This window comes from Hippocampus bargibanti, linkage group LG20 (genome assembly GCF_051943395.1).
Source record: "Hippocampus bargibanti isolate YZ-2025 linkage group LG20, ASM5194339v1, whole genome shotgun sequence".
In the NCBI taxonomy this organism is placed as follows: domain Eukaryota; kingdom Metazoa; phylum Chordata; class Actinopteri; order Syngnathiformes; family Syngnathidae; genus Hippocampus; species Hippocampus bargibanti.
In genome coordinates this window covers 6614464-6636831 of record NC_142753.1, presented here as the reverse complement: position 1 = coordinate 6636831, position 22368 = coordinate 6614464, and the positions used below count along the sequence as shown (strand labels likewise).

The following is a 22368-nucleotide window of genomic DNA, read 5'->3' as shown; positions in this document are numbered from 1 at the left end:
CATTTTGGCACTTCAAGACAGTACATCCCTATTTCACAACTTTATTTCACGTGTATCTAAACTGCAGTATTTAAACATTTTATATATCTTAAAGGGCAATAGAAACACATTGAAAACATAAACAGACTGCATATTTAACTGTTCAATTCATACAGACAATATGTAAAAAAACTTTAATAAACATGTTTATTAAATGGAACAACAGCTACAATATTAAACTAAAGCGCAGCATATTAAAACAACGGCGGTGGGGGGGGGGGGGGGGGGTGATGATAGCAACAATTACACTCAGAGAACAAATCCTTTCTTTGTACTTTTAAACGCATAGTGAAAAACGATGCATGATGTTCATCAGGGTCACCTTGTTATATACAAAATCTTTTTTTCTTTGCTGGCTTCCACTGGGTTCACGTTGCAGTTGAATGAACAACATCACACATTAAACCTGAAATAAAACACTCCTTGTTTAGAACTTCACAACGTTGCTCAACATAAGACTTGTACATAAGTACATAGAGGGGTTTGTGAAACGTAAGACTCAAATTCCAGTTAGTCAATTTTGGAGATGAAAAAGTATTTTTACAATGCTCCACCGTCAAAAAACAAAACATTTAGCAAGCGCATACTGAGCACACCAAGACTCTGTGCTCTATTATTTGAGAAAGTCGTTGATGCTTATGATCACAATGACATAATCAACATTTTTTTTGCACTGTAATCCCTTAAACGGTGGCTAAAATGAACTTGAGTGTTAACTTTTGAAAGGGTGTAGTGGGCTATACGCTAACATGCGGGAATGTCTTCCTCCAGAGTATGAACATATTCTACGCTTAAGTTGCCGCTCTGAAATAGGGTTTAAATATTTATATATATTTATATATAATATTTTCAAAACATAATCAGATGTCAAATTATTCACACGTCGGCACCCTCAATGAGCACAACACCACCAAAGAGAAGGAACCAAATATCACCGGACGGCGGACAAGACCACGTTGAACGGCAGGGTTTCCCCAAAACAAAGTGGGCGCCTAATATCTTGGGGTCCTTGATGCTAATTTGAAGTAAACACGTGTTTTATATACAGCCGTACGCCGATGTTATGGCTACGCTTTGGGGAATCCCGATTAGCTATACGGGACGTATACTATCCGCAAAGCAGCTAAAGTAAAACACTGATATTTAAAGCGTGAGTGAAAATATTTTTTTTCATCTCCCCTCACCATATACAGCAAGTATTACAATATCCACAATTGAATACCATTTTCAAATCTTGAGTTACCCTTTGTTTGTTGTGATTTAGGTTTCACACCTGGCATTCGCTCCGTGTAATTACTTAATTGCACTTGGAAATAAAAAATATGTACACACCGAAATCCCCATTTATAAACGAGCCCCAAACCGGCTCAATTGGTTTTTGAAATCCAATTGTTATTATTCCGATTGGGATATATGATATCCCAATTTGACAAACAAACATTTCTTATCTCTCGCCGTACAAACACTTTTTTTTTGTTGCTGTTGAAAATATTCATGGATCTTGTGAAATCTGTTTTCCTGCACGTCATGGCGTCCACGCTTCTGCTCCGGTTGGGAAGCATCGACTGGTTCTGGTCTCGAGAGGCAATCGTTAAGCACTCTCTGTCACGGCCTGCGGGTAGGGGAATTTAGGGGAGGAATAGAGAAAAAACAAAAGTACACCATTACAGATCAGATTTTCGCCTTTAGAATGTCAATTTGCACCTCTCGTATACAGTAAAGTTGCCATCCTACTTTTCTATTTCATAGGGATTTGGCGACATCATGTGGCAGTTTAGGAAAATTTCCAAACGCACGCAGTTTCCCATAAATAATAGAGGAATACAAAAAAAAAATCTGTGAATGTTTGAATTTGTGCACATGCATAACTTTGCAAATATTAAAGCCCTGCTCCGTGCTTATTGATTTGTGAGGGGGAGTACAGATGGAAAAATGATTGACTGCCATCTGCAGCGTAGTCGCACTCTGACCAAACAATTTACCTTATCTGCCGTGTGCTTTCCGGGTGCTGTGGTATTTTCCTCAGCCGCGGCCACGTCGTTGACCTTGCCCTCTGTCTTGGCGTTGTCGCCATCGGAAGCACCTTCGGCATCCGCGTCCTTCGGCCGCTTGGGCGACACCTGACGGAAAGCGCACAGGTTGTTGGTGGATATTGTTGCAACCTCCATAACTACACGCTTGCCATGTTTTTTTTTCCTGAGCAAGTATGGGGTCTCTCACGTTGTTAAAAAAAAGTTCAGATGTTTGAAATGTTTACGCGCGAGACATTCACCTCCGCCGACTCGTCCGCCTTGCGCTTGTTTCCTCCTCTGTCATTCTTCTCGTCAATGACCAGGGCACCCTCATCCTCGTCGCTGCTACCCTCCGCGTCGGCTTTCTCCGAACCGGCGGCTTCTTCGGACTCGTCATCCTTCTTTGATGACTTGGAGCACATTTGCGTTTATTTGTGACCATGAAATATTTCGCCCGGGCCAAGTTGAAAAGAACGGCGTCTCACCTTGTAGCCTTCATGCGTGACGGTGGGATTGTTCTCAATCTCCCAGAGACCCTCGGCGAAGCCTTTTCTCTTGTTGGCTTTTCCAAACTTGTCTTTGCACTCGTCATATGGGAACAAGTCCTTGGCCCTGAGAGATGCCCTGAAACACCAAATGCGTTGTTTGGTGTGTTTTCCTCACGGAGAAACAATGTCAAATTGATATGCTGCCATAATTAAAACCCTTGAACTTTTGTGTAATTACCAGTTTGTTGTTTTTTTTAGCCCAACGCAATACTAGCAGAATCTCTTGGTCAAGAGACCAAAAACCGATAAGGCAGGTTAAAAAGGTGAGTCGCTGATATGTCACGCTGTTACTTACGTCTCGTGCGTCCCGAAAAAGAACACCTGGTACTTGTTGGAGGGCGACTTCACTGCTCGCTCTGGGAACTCGTCAATCTGCAAAAATAGCAGGCGTGAAATGTTTAAAAACCTGAACATTGTAAAAATACCAGAACTACAGGTTGCGGGGAATATTTATTTACAAATTGTGGCACATTTCTTGTGCCCCAACAGTGGCTACATTACAGGACAAATTCAAATGTGTACGGATGTCAGAATGGTGCTATGACACAGTACAAGAGTCATAAAACTCACATTTAATAATCCACTCTGAACCAAACTGATGAAAATAAACCACATTGTCTGTTGGATAGGCTGCACCGGAAGAAAGTTCACTCCCCAGATAATTCTTGATTACTTACTAAAGTGCAACACATTGCATTGGGCTTCAGGAGTTTTCAATACGCCCACGTTCAATGGATTACATTGTGAAACATGCTCATTTCTCTCTTGAATTTATAGACTACAACGATAGATTATTTTTATGTTGATCATGATAGTGGTAGGCTGTGATAGCCAAGCATTTTCCTTTTGGTAATACTTGTTGCAAACATCTTAAGACACAATTGATCTAAAGAAAGGCTTTCTGCATTTTGGATCCCATTAAAAAGGACCCTCGACTCAAATATCGGAGCAGCACACTGTTTGCATCGTTGCAACAAGTGTCTCCTATAATATTATCCACCAAACTCTGAACAAGGGCGATTTCTTTACGGTTTTCGACGGTGGTGATATGTGAATTTATTTGACGCAGCCTTTCGGCGTCTACAAATGGCTTGTTATGATACGTGTAGTTGCACTTGGGCTTCTTAAAAACCGAAAACGTAACGCGAGTTCTGAGTCAAATATGGCTAAACGCTAATACGCGTGCGCGCAGGCGCCCGTGTATGCTAACTCGCCAGCAAAAAGCGCGGCATGCTAACATACGCAAGCTAGTAGGCCTCTCGTTCAGGCAAGCATTGTTTCAATGGGGGAAAAATGTCTTGCAGATCAGAATGGCGCTTACCCTGGCGGGCCAGTGTGGGTAGCCCTTCATTTTGGCGAAGACCAGGTCTCCTGGTTTGTACTCCCGCTGCCTGTTGGCTCTCGGCATGTTTTTAATTCCCGCAGAAATCGGCGCCAAGACGTAGTCTGAGCAGCGTTTACACAGCACACCTGAACCCGGCGTCGTTTTTCAAAGAAATCGACGGCGAATTCGTCTCTTTTTCGGTGCGAAAAGAGCGACTACGCGACCTTTGTTGTGATTCTATATCCCTGTCACAAATATTCAATCCCGTCGCCCAATCCGAAGGCGTTGGTTCCCTGTGGCCGGTGTTTGAAATGGAATCCCGCTTTTCCTCCAACAGACGCGCCTCCACAGAGGAGCAGACGGCGAACAAGTTCCCTTTCGCACGCCGTCCGCTTGGGGCAGTAAGCGCAACGTCGATGCCTGCTTTTGGGTCGCGAAGAATTAACATGACGTCATTATCCCGCGACTCTGAGAGGAAGTGCTAAAACATTTCGTCGAGCTGACTCGGAAGCCCAATTAAAAACAAAAACATGACAGTGTGTAACTTTTTTCTTCAAGGACGCTGTCGTTACGGTGATAAATGCTGGAATGAGCATCCAAGAGGAGGCGGCGGAGGACATAACTACAATCGCTCTTCCGCTCCTCAACAGTCACGCGCAGGAGGCGGAGGTATGTAGTTTCGTAAACATTTCAAATAATTCATTTACAAGGGCCATGCTCCGTAACACATTCAGTTTAAAGACAGTCACAATTGTATTAGGATCTCTGCACCATTTCTTTGCTTTCTTAAACATTTAACAACTTTCTTAATCTTTGTTCTATTTTCAAAATTGTAAATTCTGCCTGACATTGGAATGAAGTGCTTCTGATGATATGGATTTGAAAAGTGCATTTTACTCGCAGTTAAGGTTTTTGCTGCTCATTTATCATCTCTAAATGTGAGTATATGTTGTCTGAGTAAAACATTCCATGTTTTCATCGCAATTCAGGTTGTGTGATCCAGTATGGAACTCATTGAATGACCACCACCGACACTGGGTCTTTGGTGGATGCACACATATCGGCAGAACGTTAATTTGTGTGGCGCGTATATGTTTCAGCGTATGGCAACAAGGTTTGGGTGAATCCTTCTCAGCAAAAAGGCGGCTTCAACCAGCAACAGCCCTCCCGCGGAAACGATCAGTGGGTCTGGACGAGCCCGGACGTGAAGAGCTCCGACTTTAGCTTCTCTTCTCAAAACAGATTCTCGACACTTAGCAACAATAACAACTTTGATAGGGGAGAAAGGCGAGGAGGTGGAAGAGAAGCAACGGTATCTGGCGAAGAAGACGATGAACATAAACTGTGAGTATGCTTTTTGTGACGTGACGTACCGTACGTTAAAATGCATTTGCGTGACTCAAATGTGTATTCTTTTTTTTTTACATTTGATATTTGCCCTTTTCCCTATCAACCAGGGAGATCATTCAGAATGACATGAAGATTTGGGAGAGCTCGGGCCAGTGGGGCTTTTCATGTTATTCTAACTTCAAGACGCAATTATTTGGTCCGTATTAAACACATAATCTTTGTCCTTTTTTGTTTTTAGAGAATAAACATTTGTCTCACTTTCTCCCCATTGTAGGTTTTACTGATCTTTCTCCAGAAGAACTTAGGCTTGAATATTACACCACGAAAGCATCAGGAGACCTGCAGAGTTATGTACGTGAAGTCTTTTCATTTCACCGTATCTGTCCGTTGGATATATTAACATGCTGTGGTTGTCCATCTTTTAGTTGAATGGCGTCAACCAGTTGCTCAGTCAGTGGAGAAGCAGAGTACAGGAATTACTGCTCATGCGTCCAGCCACTCGTGCAGCCTTGGTACACATCACGCCGTAACCCAATGACATATTATATTTAATATGCCATGTGTGTTTTTTTTTTTACTTTCGTTTGTCTCAAGACTCATAACTCAAGTCTACGTGCCACAATGAAGCTTCAAAATACAGTTACTGAGATGTAGATTTCCCCCCCTTTTTTACCTGTATAGCTTGCAGAACTGAAAAATCCCACATCTGTGGTCTCGTCCAGTGGATTTGGCTCGACAGGTTCTGGATTTGGCTCGACAGGTTCTGGATTTGGCTCGACAGGTTCTGGATTTGGGTCATCTTCATTTGGTTTGGGCAGTAAAGGTAATTGACCTTCAATCTTTGTTCTAATTCAGTGTCCATGTCACTCTTTTTGCCAAATTAACTTTTATTAAATATCTATTTTAAATGTAGGATTTGGAACACCCCCTGTCCAAGCTAGCACATTTGGTTTTGCTCCCCCTGCGGGTGGATTTGGCTCTTCAACAGCTCCAACGTCTACACCGGGTTTTGGCAGTGCCATCTCAAACCCGACCGGGTTTGGTGCAACCCCCTCTTCAACTGGTTTTGGTTCTGGTCCTCCCTCGGCTGCTTCGTTCTCCTTCGCGTCTCCGTCCAGCAACCAGCTGGCGACTTCATCTTCAGGCATTGGCTCGGCCGCCGGTTTCAGCTTCTCCTGCACTGCCAATGACACTAAAGCGACATTCGGAAGCGGTTTTGGATCTCAGGCACCTGTGGGAAGTTTGTTTGGACAATCGAGTTCTTCCGTTGGGGACGCCTCGGACATGTTGTTCTCCCCCGAGAGCGATCTAACCACTGAAGAGTTGGATCAATTCAAAGCACAAAAGTTCACTTTGGGACACATTCCTTTGAAGCCTCCTCCTGCTCAAATGTTGCGACTTTAATGCTCAGAGTATTTTATGATCACCCCCAAGTGGCTTGGGTGACCAAGTTGTGTTTGAGATGAATGAAGATATAAACATTTGCCCCTTTTTATGTTAAAATGACCAGTTGCAGCTCCTCACATTTGTACTCATGATTCAAGAGGCTTCTTTTTTACTCGTCATGTTGGAGATGTGAACATCGATCCATATCCCCTTTCCAAATGCGTACGTGGTTGATCCGTGGCTTTGTTGACGGATGACAAAGACCGCTGGAAAAGGTTAAATTTTAACTTCCTCGTGTCGCATGTCATTGTGGCCGATGTATTATCCTGCTGTACCGTTCCGTTGTGAGGAGTGTTTGTATTTTTCAATTGCGATTAAAAAAAAAACATTGATTATAATGGGAAATGTTTCTCTTTTCGATCTAATATTTGTTTTTTTTATGCCTCGCTTTACAACTGAAAATAGTTTCTGACCATACTGAGTGCACCTGAATGCACCACTCGACTCTATTCCGCTCCCTCTAACGTCACTTCCTTGTACGCGTCTTGTTGTGACCGACGTATTATCCTCGTGTTACTTTCCGTTGCGCGCAGGCGTGTTTTTAATTGTTCAATCACGATAAAAAAAACACATATTTATTATATTAATTAAAATGGGAAATGTATCGGGTTTCGACCAAATCGAGCCGATATATTATTATGAAGTTGCAGTTCCGCATGTAAGGCCACAGAGTGTCGCTATTTTCCCAAGGCGACTTCCGGTATCCCCTCTTAAGCCATGCCTCCATGCGCTCGGCTGGACTCGGCCCCTCTCGACTCAACCCCACCTTCATATTGCACCTCGAGCAGCCAGCCGTGCAGTAAGCACAGTGCGGAGCGGGGAGACGCCGCTCGAAGCTTTTTTTTTGTCGAAGCGACAAAATACCAGCCGAACGATGACATTGATCCACACGGGCTTCGATCAAAACACCATCTGACAACCTGCGCCCCGCACAGCCCCCCTTTTCCTCCGCACCTTGCGGTAAGTGCTCACGTTCAGCACCACAATTGTGCACAATGCGATATGCTGTCACCGGGATGCAACGCACGTGATCAGCAGAGCAAAATCTTGAATTGAGAGCTTGTGATGGAAACTCAAAATGCATTGTCTTGCATTTCCCAGGAGTTCCTCGCCCTCACGTCCAGTCAGATCAATTTTGGCACACCTGACAGGAAAAAAATGACATTCTTTCTTCGCGAAATTTAAATGGCGTTTCCTCAAGTGAGGCCAAATTAAAAAAAAAAAAAAAAAAAAAAAAAAAAAAAAATCAGGTTCTACAATCTAACTATGTGATCCGTGTCTGCTAAAATACATTTCTAATTCATTTTTCGATCAAGTAGAATGGTTTTAATGGTGGAAGTCTTGTGGAATATTTTGCAATTGTACATGCCACTAATGTGTTTTTTTAATGGGATGAACATCATCTGGGTGCTCCAAACAGTCCAGCAAACTGTGTATGTTTTCGATCAGGGGCCACATTCACCCCAATTTAATCTTAAGTGGTGTTGTACCACCATAAACTATCCCAACAATTGCAACCGTCTCCCGTTTTTTTGCTACAAACGATTCAGCCTCCTACTTTACATTTGGAGATTATCAACAGTTACTAATCATTGTATTGTCACTGTTCTCGTCAGGAACCATATAGGATTGGATTGGATTTGCCTTTATTAGTCTCACATTGGAGAAATTTGGAGGCTACTACCAATGGAATATCCAAACCCAAATTAGTACAATTTAAAAAATATGAAGAATCCTTACTATTAATTTGCAATTGAAACTTTCTTTTAATCATGCATACATATCCACATCCATCTGAAAACCTCAAATGGCTAATCATAGCATACAGAGCTAAAAATACTTTGCCTTTTTGCTGAAACATTGATTGACAACATAGTACATGTGCATTGAAAAATGAACAACCTGTCAGCCTTCTTGCTAAACAAACCACAGTTGGTATTCTAGTGCATTTTTCTGCATTTACACGGGGGAAAAAGAGTTACTAAGTACTGCGGAGTCAACGTGTGTCTGCATTATTTCTTTATGCTGTGTTTTACATAACAAGTATGTGTATGTGGATCCAAGTGAGTGTGTCAGGCAAACGGGAGGGCAGAGCACATGAGCATATTATTCTATATAAGCACATTACCAGCATGCACTTTTCAGATGGCTCATCCTCGCCGCCAAAATCATGCTGAGGTGTGAGATTATATCAGATGACACGCACGCGCACAAATAATACATGAGCGCATGCATGCAGACGTCACTCCTCCACCTCCCATCCATGGGTGAGAGTGAGGTAAATATTTGCGTTGAGCTAATATAAACAAAAAAAAAAACCCACAAAAAAAACAAATACTTTCTAATATTTGTGATAATCGCTGTTGCCTGAGAAATAGTGTGACTACTTCAACTGGACCAGTGGAAATTAGGCACTCTTGGCTGTTTTTGGAGAAACAAAAAAAGAAAATGGAGGGGGACAGAGAAAAAGGATCATTATGCATGTGCTTAAAGGACAACCGACGTCACTTTTTTGTTTTTTAACTGATATCAGAAACAAGTTTTATAGCATCTAAAATACCCAAAACACGCAGTATGATATTTTTATTCAAATGCAAAACACCAATAAAAACGACTTCGTGTCTAAAATCTGCAAAAAAATGAGCTGCGAATTGGGCATTTTCAGAAAGTCCCGCCCCCAGTTCGTGACGTCACGCCAAGACGTCTTGCATTGCTAGTGAATCAAAACAATGGCTTCAGATTCGGAGAATATGCTTTCTTGTTACACATCTAGTTATGAATATGATTCAAATAGTTCTGAAGAGGAAAGCAAAAATGTTTGCAATCGATTAAAGAATTTATTCCATGCCATTTTGAGGCAACATTGGGGGGAAATCGATCACGAGAAAAGAGGCACAAAATGGCGACCTCCTGTGGTCACCTCCGTTTCCACAGGCTGATAAATTCTTTATATGGAGCTTGGACGCCCTCTTCTGGCAGCTTTTGGGTGCAACACGGTTTTCAGACCAAACGTGTTCAGCAAAATATATTGACGTGATGGAAGGACTGCTACAATGTGTCTTTTTTTCGGTTAGGGGCGTTCCTTTAGTGACGTCATGTACGGACTCGTCACCAAATCAAAAACAAGACTTCCTGAATATTCAGAGCGAGTCTTAAAACGTAAAATATAGCTATATGCGGTGGAATCTTATTAAAATACGCTCAGTAGAAGTCATTTGAAGCCATTTTACAAATTATGGACACAACTTGTCCGGTGGCGTCGGTTGTCCTTTAAGTCTTGAAACACATTATTTATTTATTTATTTATTTATTTATTTATTTATTTATTTATTTATTAAATCTCTCAAACGCAAAGCACATCACTCAAGCCAGCATCCAAGTTTTAATTTGAAAGGACGTATTAAGGGCAAATTCACTCACTCGGCAGTATATGGATTATTTAAAACACCCTGCGACGGGAATGAGTGCTGTAGCATAAATAATCTGTGCATCGGTCCGTACAACCGTTGGCCAGTGTATTAACAAAAACATTTGCTCAAGCTCAAATGGCTTCGATTTAGCTTCCTCAAGAAGTGGGCATAACATAGTGATTTGCTGTTCGTCTGTCTATATGGTGCGGTGAAAAGGTTGACCGCAAGTGCAACAGTGGTACAAGAAGGTTCGCTGACCATGTGACAAGAGACGAGGGGGAATTTCTGAAAAGGTCAAGGTGGTATGAAAATATGATAAAAAAAATACAATCTACAAAACTTGTGAAGAACCGATCCGGGAGACACAACATAAATTCCTGCATGGGATGCGCTGATAGAACTCAGGTGTGGTTTAGGTCGATGAATCGATTAATTTCTGGACTCTGCTGTCACTGTTTAAAGTCGTAGCCCAGGAATATGATTCCGGGGAAATACGGCAGACAAACGACGGCCGACAAGGTTGCCCGCCAACTGCAGGCCACCGCTGACGTTTGTGTTTGTGTTATCCGTAGATATATCTTGTCACCCGCTGACCTCTGTCTTCTTTGCTCTGCACTTACTACAAGTTATTTGGGAAGGCTGTGGAGGAGGATGTCACATTTGCTTCCTTGGTGTTTGTAATTTTGGGCTTGGTGAATATGTTTGGTTTTATTTTTTTAGGTTTAGATTAAAATACAAATTAATTTTGAAGGAGTCACTTCAGTGGTGGACGATGTGCCAAAATGTGTCCGCTCCTGTGCCTGGGTTTTTGTTATTGTCACTCGAATTCCAGGACCCACAGAATATTGAGTTTTAGGACTACATAAACATTCAATGCAGCCTAAGAAACCGTAGATTCTCTTCTTTCATCAGAAAAAAAAGTTAATTCCTAAATTATATGGGTCTGGAGTTATGTGAGCTTGAAATGAGGGCAGCTGTCCAAAATACAATTCAATACATACATATTGATTTAGATTGTGCTTTAACAACAGCTGAAGCTACAACAAAGTGCTGACATGGACAAAAAGGGAAATGCTGCCCCCTTGTGGAAGGGAAAATCATTACCAGAGGCCATGGCTAGTCCTTTATCGACACCCAAACAAGAAAAAACAAAACATACGTCATATTTTCAGTTCCTAAATAAATTTGTTAATGGCAGTTAATGCGTTAACCCAATTCCAATAGTTGGTAAAGCACATTTCTCATTAATGATACATTGTCCGATTAAAAAATGTGATCAATATCTTTGGCTGACGGAACACTGAGGCTCTTCAAAACACAAATTCCAGAAAGAAACGTTGACGGTTTGACATGACTTTCGTATTTAAGTTGCCTCGGAGGGAAAAATGGGGTGAAGATCATTGACTCATTATTTTGGAAGGGTTGTCAATCATCTTTTGACTTTTATCGTTTCCTTAGCCCCAGTGGAACGCTTCTGCTGCCCCGCCCCACCGGTCCTCTCGTCCAGCAGGACCATGATGCTAAGCAGCTCGGTGGAGGTGCCCAGCCCGGGCGGTTTGAGCAGCCTGAGCGGGCTGAGCGAAGCGGCTCGCAACGTGGTGCGCTCCTCCAGCATCTCGGGGGCCATGTACAACCTGGAGAAGAGTCCCGGGGGCGGCGTGCCCGAGTCGGCGTCGCTGGCCGGCAACAAGAAGCGACGCTCAAGTCTGGGGGCCAAGATGGTGGCCATCGTCGGCCTGTCGCAGTGGAGCAAGAGTACACAGCAGCTCAACCAGCAAGGTCAGTTATAATTTATTTTTGATTGCATCATGAATTAAAAACAAATCTTGCATTACCTTTTCTTATCGAGCTTTTTGAGGATGGCCAAAAAAGATGGTGGGATTTTGTATGCATGCATTATCTACCAAAAACATATTTAAAAACAAATAAAAAGTCCTTTTTCCTAACCTAATTCTTTCCAAGTTTTCCTCATCAAAGAATATATATATATATATATAATAAAAATACTGTAATACTACTACTACTACTACGACTAATAATAATAATAATAATATTAATAATCGTCATCATCATTATAACACGCAGAAAAGGAATGCTAGCAACGTGCTTGTGGACTCTTGTACCAGCCAACCAAGTCTGTTCCATGCAACAATATATATACATGTATTTTTTTTAAATTGTCGTGTACTAAAACATACTTTTTGTTGTTTTACTTTATGTTACTTCCGGGGTGAGAGAACGATGGCGTGTGTGGCTGCCGCTGCTCACCCGCAGAAAAAATATCCTGTGACTGTAAAGTGTCCTTGAGAGTTTTGAAAGGCGCTTATAAATGAAATGTATTATTATTATTAATAGTACTACTATTACTACTAATCATCATCATAATAATAATACTAATAAACAGTTCCCAGTGAGAGTAAAAAGAATGAAGTTGATGTGTGACAAGAGAAGCACACGCATATGTGGTGCCAGCGCTAACCGAGTCGCCATATGTCCCACGGGCGGCGTCGACATGACTGCATGCTGTCCTTCACGTGGAAAACACACATGCATCCCAATCCTGAATAACACACACGGAGTCTTCCCCAGTACAGGGGCGGTTTGCAAATATATGTATTCATAGATTTCTTATTATCACTATTTTTTTATGAGTGGTGCGATGTAAAAATACATTCAGCGGCCGTCTTCCTCTAGCATCCAGGTTTGATAGAACTATGTTGGAAGAGATAGGAGGAGCTTCTTTTCTTCACCCTGCCCTCCACACTTAATGATTTCTTTTGCATATTTTCACCTATCGCCGGTGGTCCGGCAATATCTTTGTCGTCATGCCGACAAAAGAGAAAGCCAAGTAAGCACGAGGAGGCTACTGATGGTGGCCGCGGATGTGAAGAAGAGGAAGGCGGGTGTCTAAATTTAGATGTTCTTATCCACCGGGAGAACATATCTGGCCTGAAACTAAATGGCAGGATCATCCGCTTTCATCCGTATGATGGCTCTTGTTGTGACGCTGGCGGCATCACCTGTGCTTCACCTGCGTGACCGTCTCACGTGGCCAAAATCACCACGTGTGAGACATCAATCAAGCCAGCGTGTACTATGCGTCCTCGAAACGTCATCTGTTTATTATTATTATTTTTTCTTAATTCGGGCGTTCCATTTTGTGTCTTTCATATTGGTTCATGATAGCTGTTAGTTTTTAGCTGATAGTTTTCGTCGAGCAAGCATCATTTCCTCCTGCACGGAGGAGCAAAGGACACCGGGCCATTATCGGCTTCCAGCTTAGTCAATTACAGCAAATTACTAGGATATGCTTCTAATAAATCATTTTGATACAATAATAAAAAAAAAATCTCATGTCAACATGATGCGATTAGAAAAGATGCAGCCACACTCATAAGCAAAACGGTTCGAGAAGGCGTTTGAGTAACCGTTGCCGGTTATAAATTGTATAACCGGCAATGTATTACAGTAAAGTCTCGTTATATCGATATTCAAGGGAGTCCAAAAAATATCGATATAACCGGGACTATCGATATATCCGACCCTGTTTGCATGTAATTTTCTCCGTGCGTGCATAGAAATAGTATTGATATAACCGGGACTATCGATATATCCGATATCGATATAACGAGACTTTACTGTAGTTCATAAGAGACCCTGACTACTTCCTGACACCTCCCCAAATGATTCTGCCAAAATGTGTTTCAATCCCTGATCGTGAACCAGCCGATTAAAACTGACAAGAAATCCCCAATGAGCATGCCCAATCGTCAAAAAAATCCACATGATTATATTTTGGCCTCCAGTTATACTCAGTCTGTTTTCATTTGGAGTGCGCGTGTGTCATATGGGGGGGGGGGTGCGCTTGTCCCACATTGGCCTACTTCTGGCGCTTTCTGAGTCAGCAGTCTTTTGGCAGCATCACTTAAAATCTCACAGTGATCACCGTTTTCTTAGGGGGTGGGTGGGGGGGGGTGTCATATGACTCAAGCCATCTTGATGTATTTACTGGAAATATCTCTGAACAAGGTCGGTGTCGGGTCACAAAATGTCTCCGGGTGAAAGCCTTTTTAAATGGAAGCATTCCTTTAGGCTTTCGTTTGAGAGTTGCCTTGAATACGAGGTTACATCGCCACTCTGCCAACCCCGTTGGAGTCACTGGCGCTCTCCTTGAATTCCGACTGGGACTTTTCTCCGCTTTCTGAAAAGCCTTTTTTTGCTCTCCTTTTCAAAGGCTCCAAAACTCATTTAAACCCGCCATTGCTTCCAGTATCGACGTCTACCGCTCACATCTGATTTGAAGCGGCGGATATGCTCTCATTAAGCTCAATCAAAAGTGGTCAAGTGGCGCAAATTTCAAATCAACAACAGCGACAATACAGGAAATTACTCCGGAGTACACGCATGATGTTGGTGTGTGTGTGATGTGAACCTTTTGGTGCATTGGATCCACACAAACACAAACACAAACACACTTCTCCTCTCCACCAATATAAACAACCAGGCAGGCTTATTTCCAAATCTGTTCCATGGCGCCGGCAGACGGCCGCTGCGCTGCAGGTAACTCTCCACAGGTTCCTCTCTCAAAGCTCGAATGACATTTTGCTCTACAGCCCGCGCTCAGCAAATATGGGGGAATAGTCGAGCTAATCCTTCGATGGCTATTTATTTATGTATGTAGTCATTTATTCATAATGTTGCTGTGCCGATGACCATTTTGTGTTTGGGCGCCTTTTACTGAGCGAGTTGCTTGTTCTGTAGCCACAAAGGGACATAAGTCTTCTTGTGCCGGTCCTAAGCCCGGATAAATACAGAGGGTTGTGTCAGGAAGCGCATCCGACGTAAAAGCGTGGCCAAAACAAACATGCGGATCAAACCTCCAAAGATGGAGGACACTGATTTGCTGTGGCGATCCCTTGAATTGAAAAACTGAAAGGAAAAGAAGATTTATCCAACCATCCATTTAGCTAGCTAGCTAGCTAGATAGATAGATAGCTCTCTCCATCTCTCTATTAATTAGTTGGCTATTTAATTAGTTAGTTAGTTAAATAGTTAGTTAATTTATTAGTTAGTTAGGTTTCTGTCTGTTTGTTTGTTTATTTACTTATTGTGGCCCGCGCAAGGGCATTTGAAGGCCCTGTCAAATGGAATCGGGTATCCATCTCATCTCAATGTTCAAACGGTATAAATGTGAGGGCTTGGATCCCTTTCTTCTCATCCACTCCATCCACAAAGTTGAGTATTCCGGGGGGGAAATAGCCGGAGAATTAGATTGGCCTTTTTCTTCACCGTGATTACGCGACATTAGACAGAAGCATCATATTAACTCACCGGCAGACATCCTGCAGTACAGTAGATTTTGGATTAGTGCCGATCATTTCCCGTGCAAATGGATGCTTAGCCAAAAGGCAAATGGCTTCCTCTCGGCCTCTATTGTCCTGTCATCAAAATAAAAACAGACAAAAGAATGCATATCGCACTCATTTTGCCAACATTGTATTTTGGATCGCTGCCCTCAGTTCAAGCTCATATAAATCCAGACCCATATAATTTAGGAAATAACTGTTTTTTTTCTGATGAAAGAATAGAAGCTAAGGTTTCTTACGCTGCATTGAATGTTTATGTCGTCCTAAAACTCAATATTCTGTGGGTCCTGGAATTTGAGTGTTAATGACAAAAACCCTGGCACTGGAGTGGACACATGTTTGCACATGTCTGGCAGTGAATGAGTTAATTATATTTTTGACATTGCCTACTTTACTTTTCACTTTTTCCTGATGTGTTCCTATAAAAAGTCTGTACAGCATTGTCAAAATAAGAACTCGTTTTCAAACGTCTGGAGTGAACCTAACAAGTGTTTCAGGAATGAAAAAAAAGATGGCGCGATGGTTTGAATGCAGTCATCATAAGAAATAAATAGCAAGACCCAGTTTTTATCCCTCTTATATAAGTGACACCAATTCGAGGAGAAATAATCTCTATTTTTACCCTCTACCTTTTTTGAAGCTTTCCTTTTCGGGGAGGAGGATGGTGACGGGTTGGGGGTGGGGGGGGGGTACTCCAAATTTAGCAGAGAAACCCAGCAGTGAAGACGCCACAACAAAATCTTTGATCGCAGACAGCCGCGCTTGGTTACTGTTGCTACGCGCGGCCGACCGCTGCCGTCAGCGCCGCATCCAATAGGCGCGTCGGCGCAGGGAGGCTAAAAACAGCATTTCATATTACAGCTCATAATGAGAAAGGCTTCATCAGTGCTCTCTCCAAATGTCAAAGCGGCTTTAATGATACGCACACGTGCACGCATATGCAAATGACCTGCCAGGAGTCAGTCCGCTGCAATTGAATCGATTCATTCGGCTCCATCACGCCACTTGAACTTTACTATCTCATATCTGGACGACTCTCCCGTCGTACCATTTATGTGCACAAACTTGTCTTTGGATTGAACGGCACGCGCCTTCTTGCAATCTCGCTGAGTTATTCCTCCCATCAGTTGACAATTAAACGGCTTCTCTTCATCTCGCTTATGTAATGTTTTTTGGGAGCTGTCGGATTTATGTTGGGCTCATACTAATTACGTGTTTGTTTTGGCCTGGGAACAAAAAAAAAAAAAAAGGCGGCTCGACTGCGGAAATGGGGGAAAGGAAAACAATGCTGCTATGGCAAAACTGCTCAAGGGTATTTTGCTTCAGCAAAACAAGATCCAAACTGCCCCTCGTGCTCCTAATGAAGCGCAATTGGTTCCATGTCAGACGTCATTGTCACTAGTGGGCAAAAAGAGGCAGCAAGAGATCACAAAAGTTAAAGACAACCGAATTATACCGGACGCATGTCGAGTAGCATTCGCCCTGAAAGTGACCATCTAGTAACTGCTCAAAAGACTTTTTGAGCTCTGAAGATAAAGTATTTTAGTACCAGACAAGAAGAAGTGGATCCAAAGATAAGAAGAAGATTGATTGTAAAGCCACACCGGCGGTCATGAAAAGGCGCTCGGTGAGGGGAAAGGCTGGCCGCGGCTCTTGGTGCAATGCAGACCGGGTTGCCATGGCAATAGAAAGGGGGGGAGGGGCGGCGCATGGAGGAAAGTGTGGGGGGTGGTGGTGGTAGAGGAGGGGATTAAAGAGGAAGGAAGAGATCACTGCTCCTTAACGGGGGCTGTTTTGATACGAGGAGGTGATGGTGGGGGTGAGGGGGGAGGGGGGGTGGCTGATAAATGAGCAAAGATGTGGCTGTCGAAGTTGGTTGAGTCGCAACTTGAGTTCACGCCCAAAAAATTGATCGCTGTAGAAAAGTCGATAAAGAGGGAAGATTTTAGTAAAGGTTTGGGTTCATGACTTGAATTGATTAATTAATTAATCGATTGATTGATTGATTAATTATCAAATCAACCATCACATTTATTTAATTATTTATGTATTTCTTTTATTTATTGTATTGTATTTATTCTATTTTTTTAACGTATTTTATTTATGTATTTATTCGTTTATTCATTTGTTTATTTATTAATTGGTTAGTTGGTATGTTAGTTCATTGGTTAATTAGTTAGCTAGCTAGTTAGTTAGCTAAATAGTTAATACGTTAGTTTGTTAATTAGCTAGTTAGTTAGCCAGTTAGCTTGTTACTTACATAGTTACAGTAAAGTCTCGTTATATCGATATTCTTGGGAGTCGGAAAAAATATCGATATAACCGGACTATCGATATATCCGATCCTGCGGCATGTACATTTTCTCCTTGCGTTCATAGAAATAGTATCGTAATAAGCAGTACTATCGATATAACCAATATCAATATAACGAGACTTTACTGTATTTCATTAGTTAGGTAGCTAGTTGGCTATTAGCTAGCTAGCTAGTTATATAGCTAGCTAGTTTGTTAGTTAGCGTCTTCATCATCGTACGAAAAGTCTCCCGAACATCCCTTCAGCCTCATCGGCTGTTTGCCCTGGGTGACTGGTCCGGGGATGCGGTTGTCATGGCGATAGGGACGAGCATGCTGAGGGGAGTTTAATAAGCTTGGAGTCGCTCAGGGCTAATGAAGTGCCATGTCTGGAGCGGAGAGCGTTTTATTTATTTCTTTTTTTTAAACTAGCAACAAGGGACAAGGATGTTGTTAAAAGTCTTCCGATGGTGACGCTTTTCGTCGAAAGCCGTTTCGTTTGCAGCTTTAGCTCCAAGTACTCGTGTGTCGTTTGTCTGCGGAATTTGAGTCGCTCATGCAGTATGACACATATTCAGCTGTATTTATTGATCAATTAAAAAACATACATTAACCTTTCACCGCTGTTCTTCCCCTACGATGTATTTCCAATCAGACGGTGGAACCAAGAAGCTTCGCAGCACCATCCGACGCAGCACAGAAACCGGCATCGCCATGGAGATGAGGAACCGGGTGACGCGGCAGGGAAGCAAAGACTCCACCGACGGCAGCACCAACTCAAACAGCTCCGACGGAACGTGAGTGTCCGCTTCACGCGTTACCCGCTTTGCTTTACCCGTTTCGCTTTCGCCGCTTCGCATTAGCCGCGTCGCATTAGCCGCGTCGCTAATGCATTTCAACTCATTGGGCCATCCTGGCGTTTTTTATTCATTGATTGATCAATTGATTTTCTTTCAAGGTTCATCTTCCCGACCACACGCCTCGGTCCCGAGAGCCAGTTTAGCGACTTCCTGGACGGCTTAGGCCCCGCTCAGATCGTCGGGCGGCAAACGTTAGCGACGCCACCGATGGGTAAGCCGTGAGGGTCCAACATGTCAATCAATCCTCTATTTTTGTTTAAAAAAAATACATGTAAATGGAAAACTTGTTTAATTTCACTTTCTAAGGGACTTAAAATGCTTTTGCATATCCATTTTTTTGCTCAAATCAACGTGCCCAGAGGTCAATCCAAGACCTTGGGGTTCATTTTCCACCATTGAAGACACACACGATGTAAAACTAAACCTGAGAACAAAAAAAATAATAAAGCAAAAGGTTCGAGGGCGCTCATCCTTCTTACCGCTTAATATACAAAGTCTGTAAAACCCATTTGCGAGGGTGCTTTTCGCGTTATCGTTGTTCTCTGGCTCCCTCTGGTGGTGATAAAATGCCAATCAACCACTAGGTGGCCTCTATCTATGCTCACAGTCAGGTGAGACCAAAATCTGTCCCTCCGCAGGGGACGTCCATGTTGCTATGGTGGACAGAGGAGGCCAACTGGAGGTGGAGATCAACCAGGCCAGGGGCTTGATCCCCAAACCGGGCTCCAAGAATATCCCAGGTCCACCCTCCACCGTGCCGCTTTAGTCGCAATTGGTACCCCGTTGGAGTCGCGGTGTTTGATTTCCCAATTTTGCTACGCTTTGTTTAGCAACCTACGTGAAGGTGTACGTCCTTGAGAACGGAGTGTGCTTGGCCAAGAAGAAAACCAAAGTCGTGAAGAAGAATCTTGACCCCAGCTACCAGCAACCGCTGCTGTTCGATGAGAGTCCTCAGGGAAAAGTCCTCCAGGTAGCCCCACTCACTCCATTTGATTCGGCTGCCATCTTTACTCATTCACTGTCAGACGTTGTGCTAAAATATGTCCACTCCAGTGCCAGGGTTTTTGTCACTTTCGCTCTCATTGCAGGACCCACAGAATATTGCCTTTTAGGACTACATAAACATTCAGCGCAGTGTAAGAAACCTTAGAGTCTCTTCGTTCATCAGAACAAAACAGTTAATTCCTAAATTATATGGATCTTGAGTTATCCGAGCTTGAAATGGGGGCGTCTGTACAAAATACAATACAATACCTACATATTTGTTTATACAGTGCTTTAACAACAGCTGAAGATGCAACAAAGCGCTAACATGGACACAATAATAATAATAATAATAATAATAATAATACATTACATTTTAAGCGCCTTTCAAAGCTCTCAAGGACACTTTACAGTCACAGACAAGCACATGTACTATAATAAATAGAATACAATCACAAATACAATACAATAAATAAAAACAATTACAAATAGAAACAAGAGAGAGAGCTACACAGAAAATGCAACAAGGCAAATGTTGCCCTCTCGTGGAAAGACAAAAATATTGCCAGAGGTCTGACCAGCGCTTTATTGGCAGTGAATGAGTTAGCGGCCGCGGAAATTCAACGTATGTATTCAACAACCACGTCAAATTAGTTTTTTAGCTTCTTGCTAACAACCAGTGTTTGAACACAAACGGTCGAGCAACACAAGTCGATAGGTGATAACATCCTCGCGCAGAGCCGGTCACCAAGCGGCGGCCATCTTGGCGAACGCCTAACGGTCATTTTCCCGCCGCGCAGGTCATTGTGTGGGGGGATTACGGACGGATGGACCACAAGTGCTTCATGGGAATGGCCCAGATCCTTTTGGAGGATCTGGACCTCTCGGCGACCGTCGGCGGCTGGTACAAGCTGTTCCCTACCTCTTCTCTGGCAGACCCCAGCATCGGACCCCTGGCCCGACGCCTCTCGCAGTCGTCCCTGGAGAGCGCCACCAGCCCGTCGTGCACCTAACAAGGCTGAGTCACGCTAAACCCTCGTACTGTACATACCGCTCCAGACTATCTTCAAGTGCAAAAACACAATACCACTCTACGCGTACATTTTCACCGAGCAGTTTTCTAAATCGCGGGTTTCCAAAGGGGTGAGGGGGACCCTCGTAAATTACCCGAAGACGTAGCATTTTTCCTCCTCTGCGTTCCCAAACATTTGGGGTTAGAGTGCCAAACGTAACCCGCATTTCCAGGTCCCGCCAGACCAACCCGGGGCCATAAAGATGACGCTTTCCAAACTCTCTATGCCAAACTTAAAACAAAAAAAACAATTTTTTTTTAATTTAAACCAAAGCAATTGTTTATTGATCGTAGCGTTAGATAAAGTTGTCAAACAATATTATGACGTTCCGGATATGTAGCAGAGCTGATGACTTAGGCGTTCATATTTTGTGGGCCAAAACGTATGACAGGTGGAGATATTTGAGATGTTTTGAGGTAGCACATGGCAAAGCTGAGTTATCCATCCATAGATCTATATTTTGTGTTCGCGTGTATGGGAGTGGGGGGGGGTGTATGCATGCTCGTTCGCTTACAACGTAAAAAAAACGACCCAATATAAGAGACAAACAAAGTTAAATACAACTGAAGTGCATCCGTTTTGATCCGTTGAGTAGATTTGGATTTGGTGGTTGGAATGGATGAAATATGATGAAGTTTAAAAGTTGTTACCCCCACAAGGCACAGAGCATTGTGGGTAAATATGAAGCGCTTTGGTGGAGGAATTTTTTGGGCTTCCCTTTTTATTGTGTGTGCCAGTAGTTTTGCAATGTTTTATCGAATGGAAAGGAAACGGGATGGTGATCGGAAGCAACTTTTGCACCCGTGTTGCACTATGGTTCTTTCAAAGACGGCACTTTATTGTGAAAGAATGAACGAGGTTTCCTCGCGCGGTGTTGAATTTGGATGCCGGTGGGGAAATGGAACAGCATTGATTTATTGGCTTTTGTGATTGATGACTTCTTTAGTTTTTGTTTTCCACTTCTACCGGAACAACCGAGTTTGACTCGTAGCACTTTGCATCTCAGTGATGGAAAAATAAATTGAGCGCGACACGTTGTAGCAGAAAGTTCAATGAAGTTGTGTCATAAGCAAACATTTCATTGATTGGCATTTACTGTTCTTCGATTGAATCGATTTATATGACGGAATATTTCGACAACAGCGCTCAACTTGACAACTTGACGTCCAACAAACGTCCAGCTACTTTTTCAAAGCAACATCAGTTTGCATGCTTTTTTAACTGAGGGACATTTCGTGTATCTTCACGACCTTTATATTTTTGTCCTCACGGTGCAAAACCAACAGTTACACAGTTCCACATTACATGTGTGTATATATATATATATATATATATATATATATATATATATATATATATGTGTGTATATGTGTGTATATATGTGTATATATATGTATATATATGTATATATGTATATATATGTATACAGTAAAGTCTCGTTATATCGATATTCAAGGGAGTCCGAAAAAATATCGATATAAGCGGGACTATCGATATATCCGATATCGATATAACGAGACTTTACTGTATATATATATATATATATATATATATATATATATATATATATATATATATATATATATATATATATATATATATACATTTCTGTGCCATTTTGTGGACAGCTGGCATGATGATATAAAATGAATATACCAATATTT

At 42.5% G+C, this 22368-nt stretch overlaps 3 protein-coding genes across 3 annotated transcripts; 2 read left to right on the top strand and 1 right to left on the bottom strand.

Annotated features, from left to right (window-relative positions):
• Positions 1 to 55: 55 nt before the first annotated feature.
• Positions 56 to 4270, bottom strand: hdgfl3 (HDGF like 3). The gene is made up of 6 exons (XM_089023735.1): positions 3921 to 4270; positions 2895 to 2971; positions 2537 to 2675; positions 2312 to 2461; positions 2022 to 2159; positions 56 to 1651 (listed from the first exon to the last, which is right to left on the bottom strand). Exons 1-6 carry the CDS (start codon positions 4005 to 4007, stop codon positions 1631 to 1633), a joined length of 612 nt encoding a protein of 203 aa, XP_088879861.1. The 5' UTR covers positions 4008 to 4270; the 3' UTR covers positions 56 to 1630.
• Positions 4271 to 4362: 92 nt separating this feature from the next.
• On the top strand, positions 4363 to 7056 carry nup42 (nucleoporin 42). Its single transcript, XM_089023734.1, has 7 exons — positions 4363 to 4592; positions 5024 to 5267; positions 5381 to 5469; positions 5548 to 5624; positions 5699 to 5785; positions 5955 to 6096; positions 6187 to 7056. Exons 1-7 carry the CDS (start codon positions 4454 to 4456, stop codon positions 6675 to 6677), a joined length of 1269 nt encoding a protein of 422 aa, XP_088879860.1. The 5' UTR covers positions 4363 to 4453; the 3' UTR covers positions 6678 to 7056.
• A 402-nt stretch (positions 7057 to 7458) lies between these two features.
• Positions 7459 to 21998, top strand: rims3 (regulating synaptic membrane exocytosis 3). Its single transcript, XM_089023340.1, has 7 exons — positions 7459 to 7679; positions 11588 to 11908; positions 18443 to 18584; positions 18746 to 18858; positions 19286 to 19387; positions 19478 to 19617; positions 20432 to 21998. Exons 2-7 carry the CDS (start codon positions 11644 to 11646, stop codon positions 20642 to 20644), a joined length of 975 nt encoding a protein of 324 aa, XP_088879466.1. The 5' UTR covers positions 7459 to 7679; positions 11588 to 11643; the 3' UTR covers positions 20645 to 21998.
• The last annotated feature ends 370 nt before the right edge of the window (positions 21999 to 22368 follow it).

Excerpts from the sequence above, each read along its gene's own strand:
- hdgfl3 (XM_089023735.1), bottom strand. The coding sequence starts at position 4,007 with ATGCCGAGAGCCAACAGGCAGCGGGAGTACAAACCAGGAGACCTGGTC. Across the intron at positions 2,972-3,920 it reads ACCCACACTGGCCCGCCAGG|ATTGACGAGTTCCCAGAGCG; the intron begins GTAAGCGCCATT and ends CTATTTTTGCAG. Across the intron at positions 2,676-2,894 it reads TTTTTCGGGACGCACGAGAC|GGCATCTCTCAGGGCCAAGG; the intron begins GTAAGTAACAGC and ends TTGGTGTTTCAG.
- nup42 (XM_089023734.1), top strand. The coding sequence starts at position 4,454 with ATGACAGTGTGTAACTTTTTTCTTCAAGGACGCTGTCGTTACGGTGAT. Across the intron at positions 4,593-5,023 it reads GTCACGCGCAGGAGGCGGAG|CGTATGGCAACAAGGTTTGG; the intron begins GTATGTAGTTTC and ends TATATGTTTCAG. Across the intron at positions 5,786-5,954 it reads CAGCCACTCGTGCAGCCTTG|CTTGCAGAACTGAAAAATCC; the intron begins GTACACATCACG and ends TTACCTGTATAG.
- rims3 (XM_089023340.1), top strand. The coding sequence starts at position 11,644 with ATGATGCTAAGCAGCTCGGTGGAGGTGCCCAGCCCGGGCGGTTTGAGC. Across the intron at positions 18,585-18,745 it reads TCAAACAGCTCCGACGGAAC|GTTCATCTTCCCGACCACAC; the intron begins GTGAGTGTCCGC and ends TTTTCTTTCAAG. Across the intron at positions 19,388-19,477 it reads GGGCTCCAAGAATATCCCAG|CAACCTACGTGAAGGTGTAC; the intron begins GTCCACCCTCCA and ends CGCTTTGTTTAG.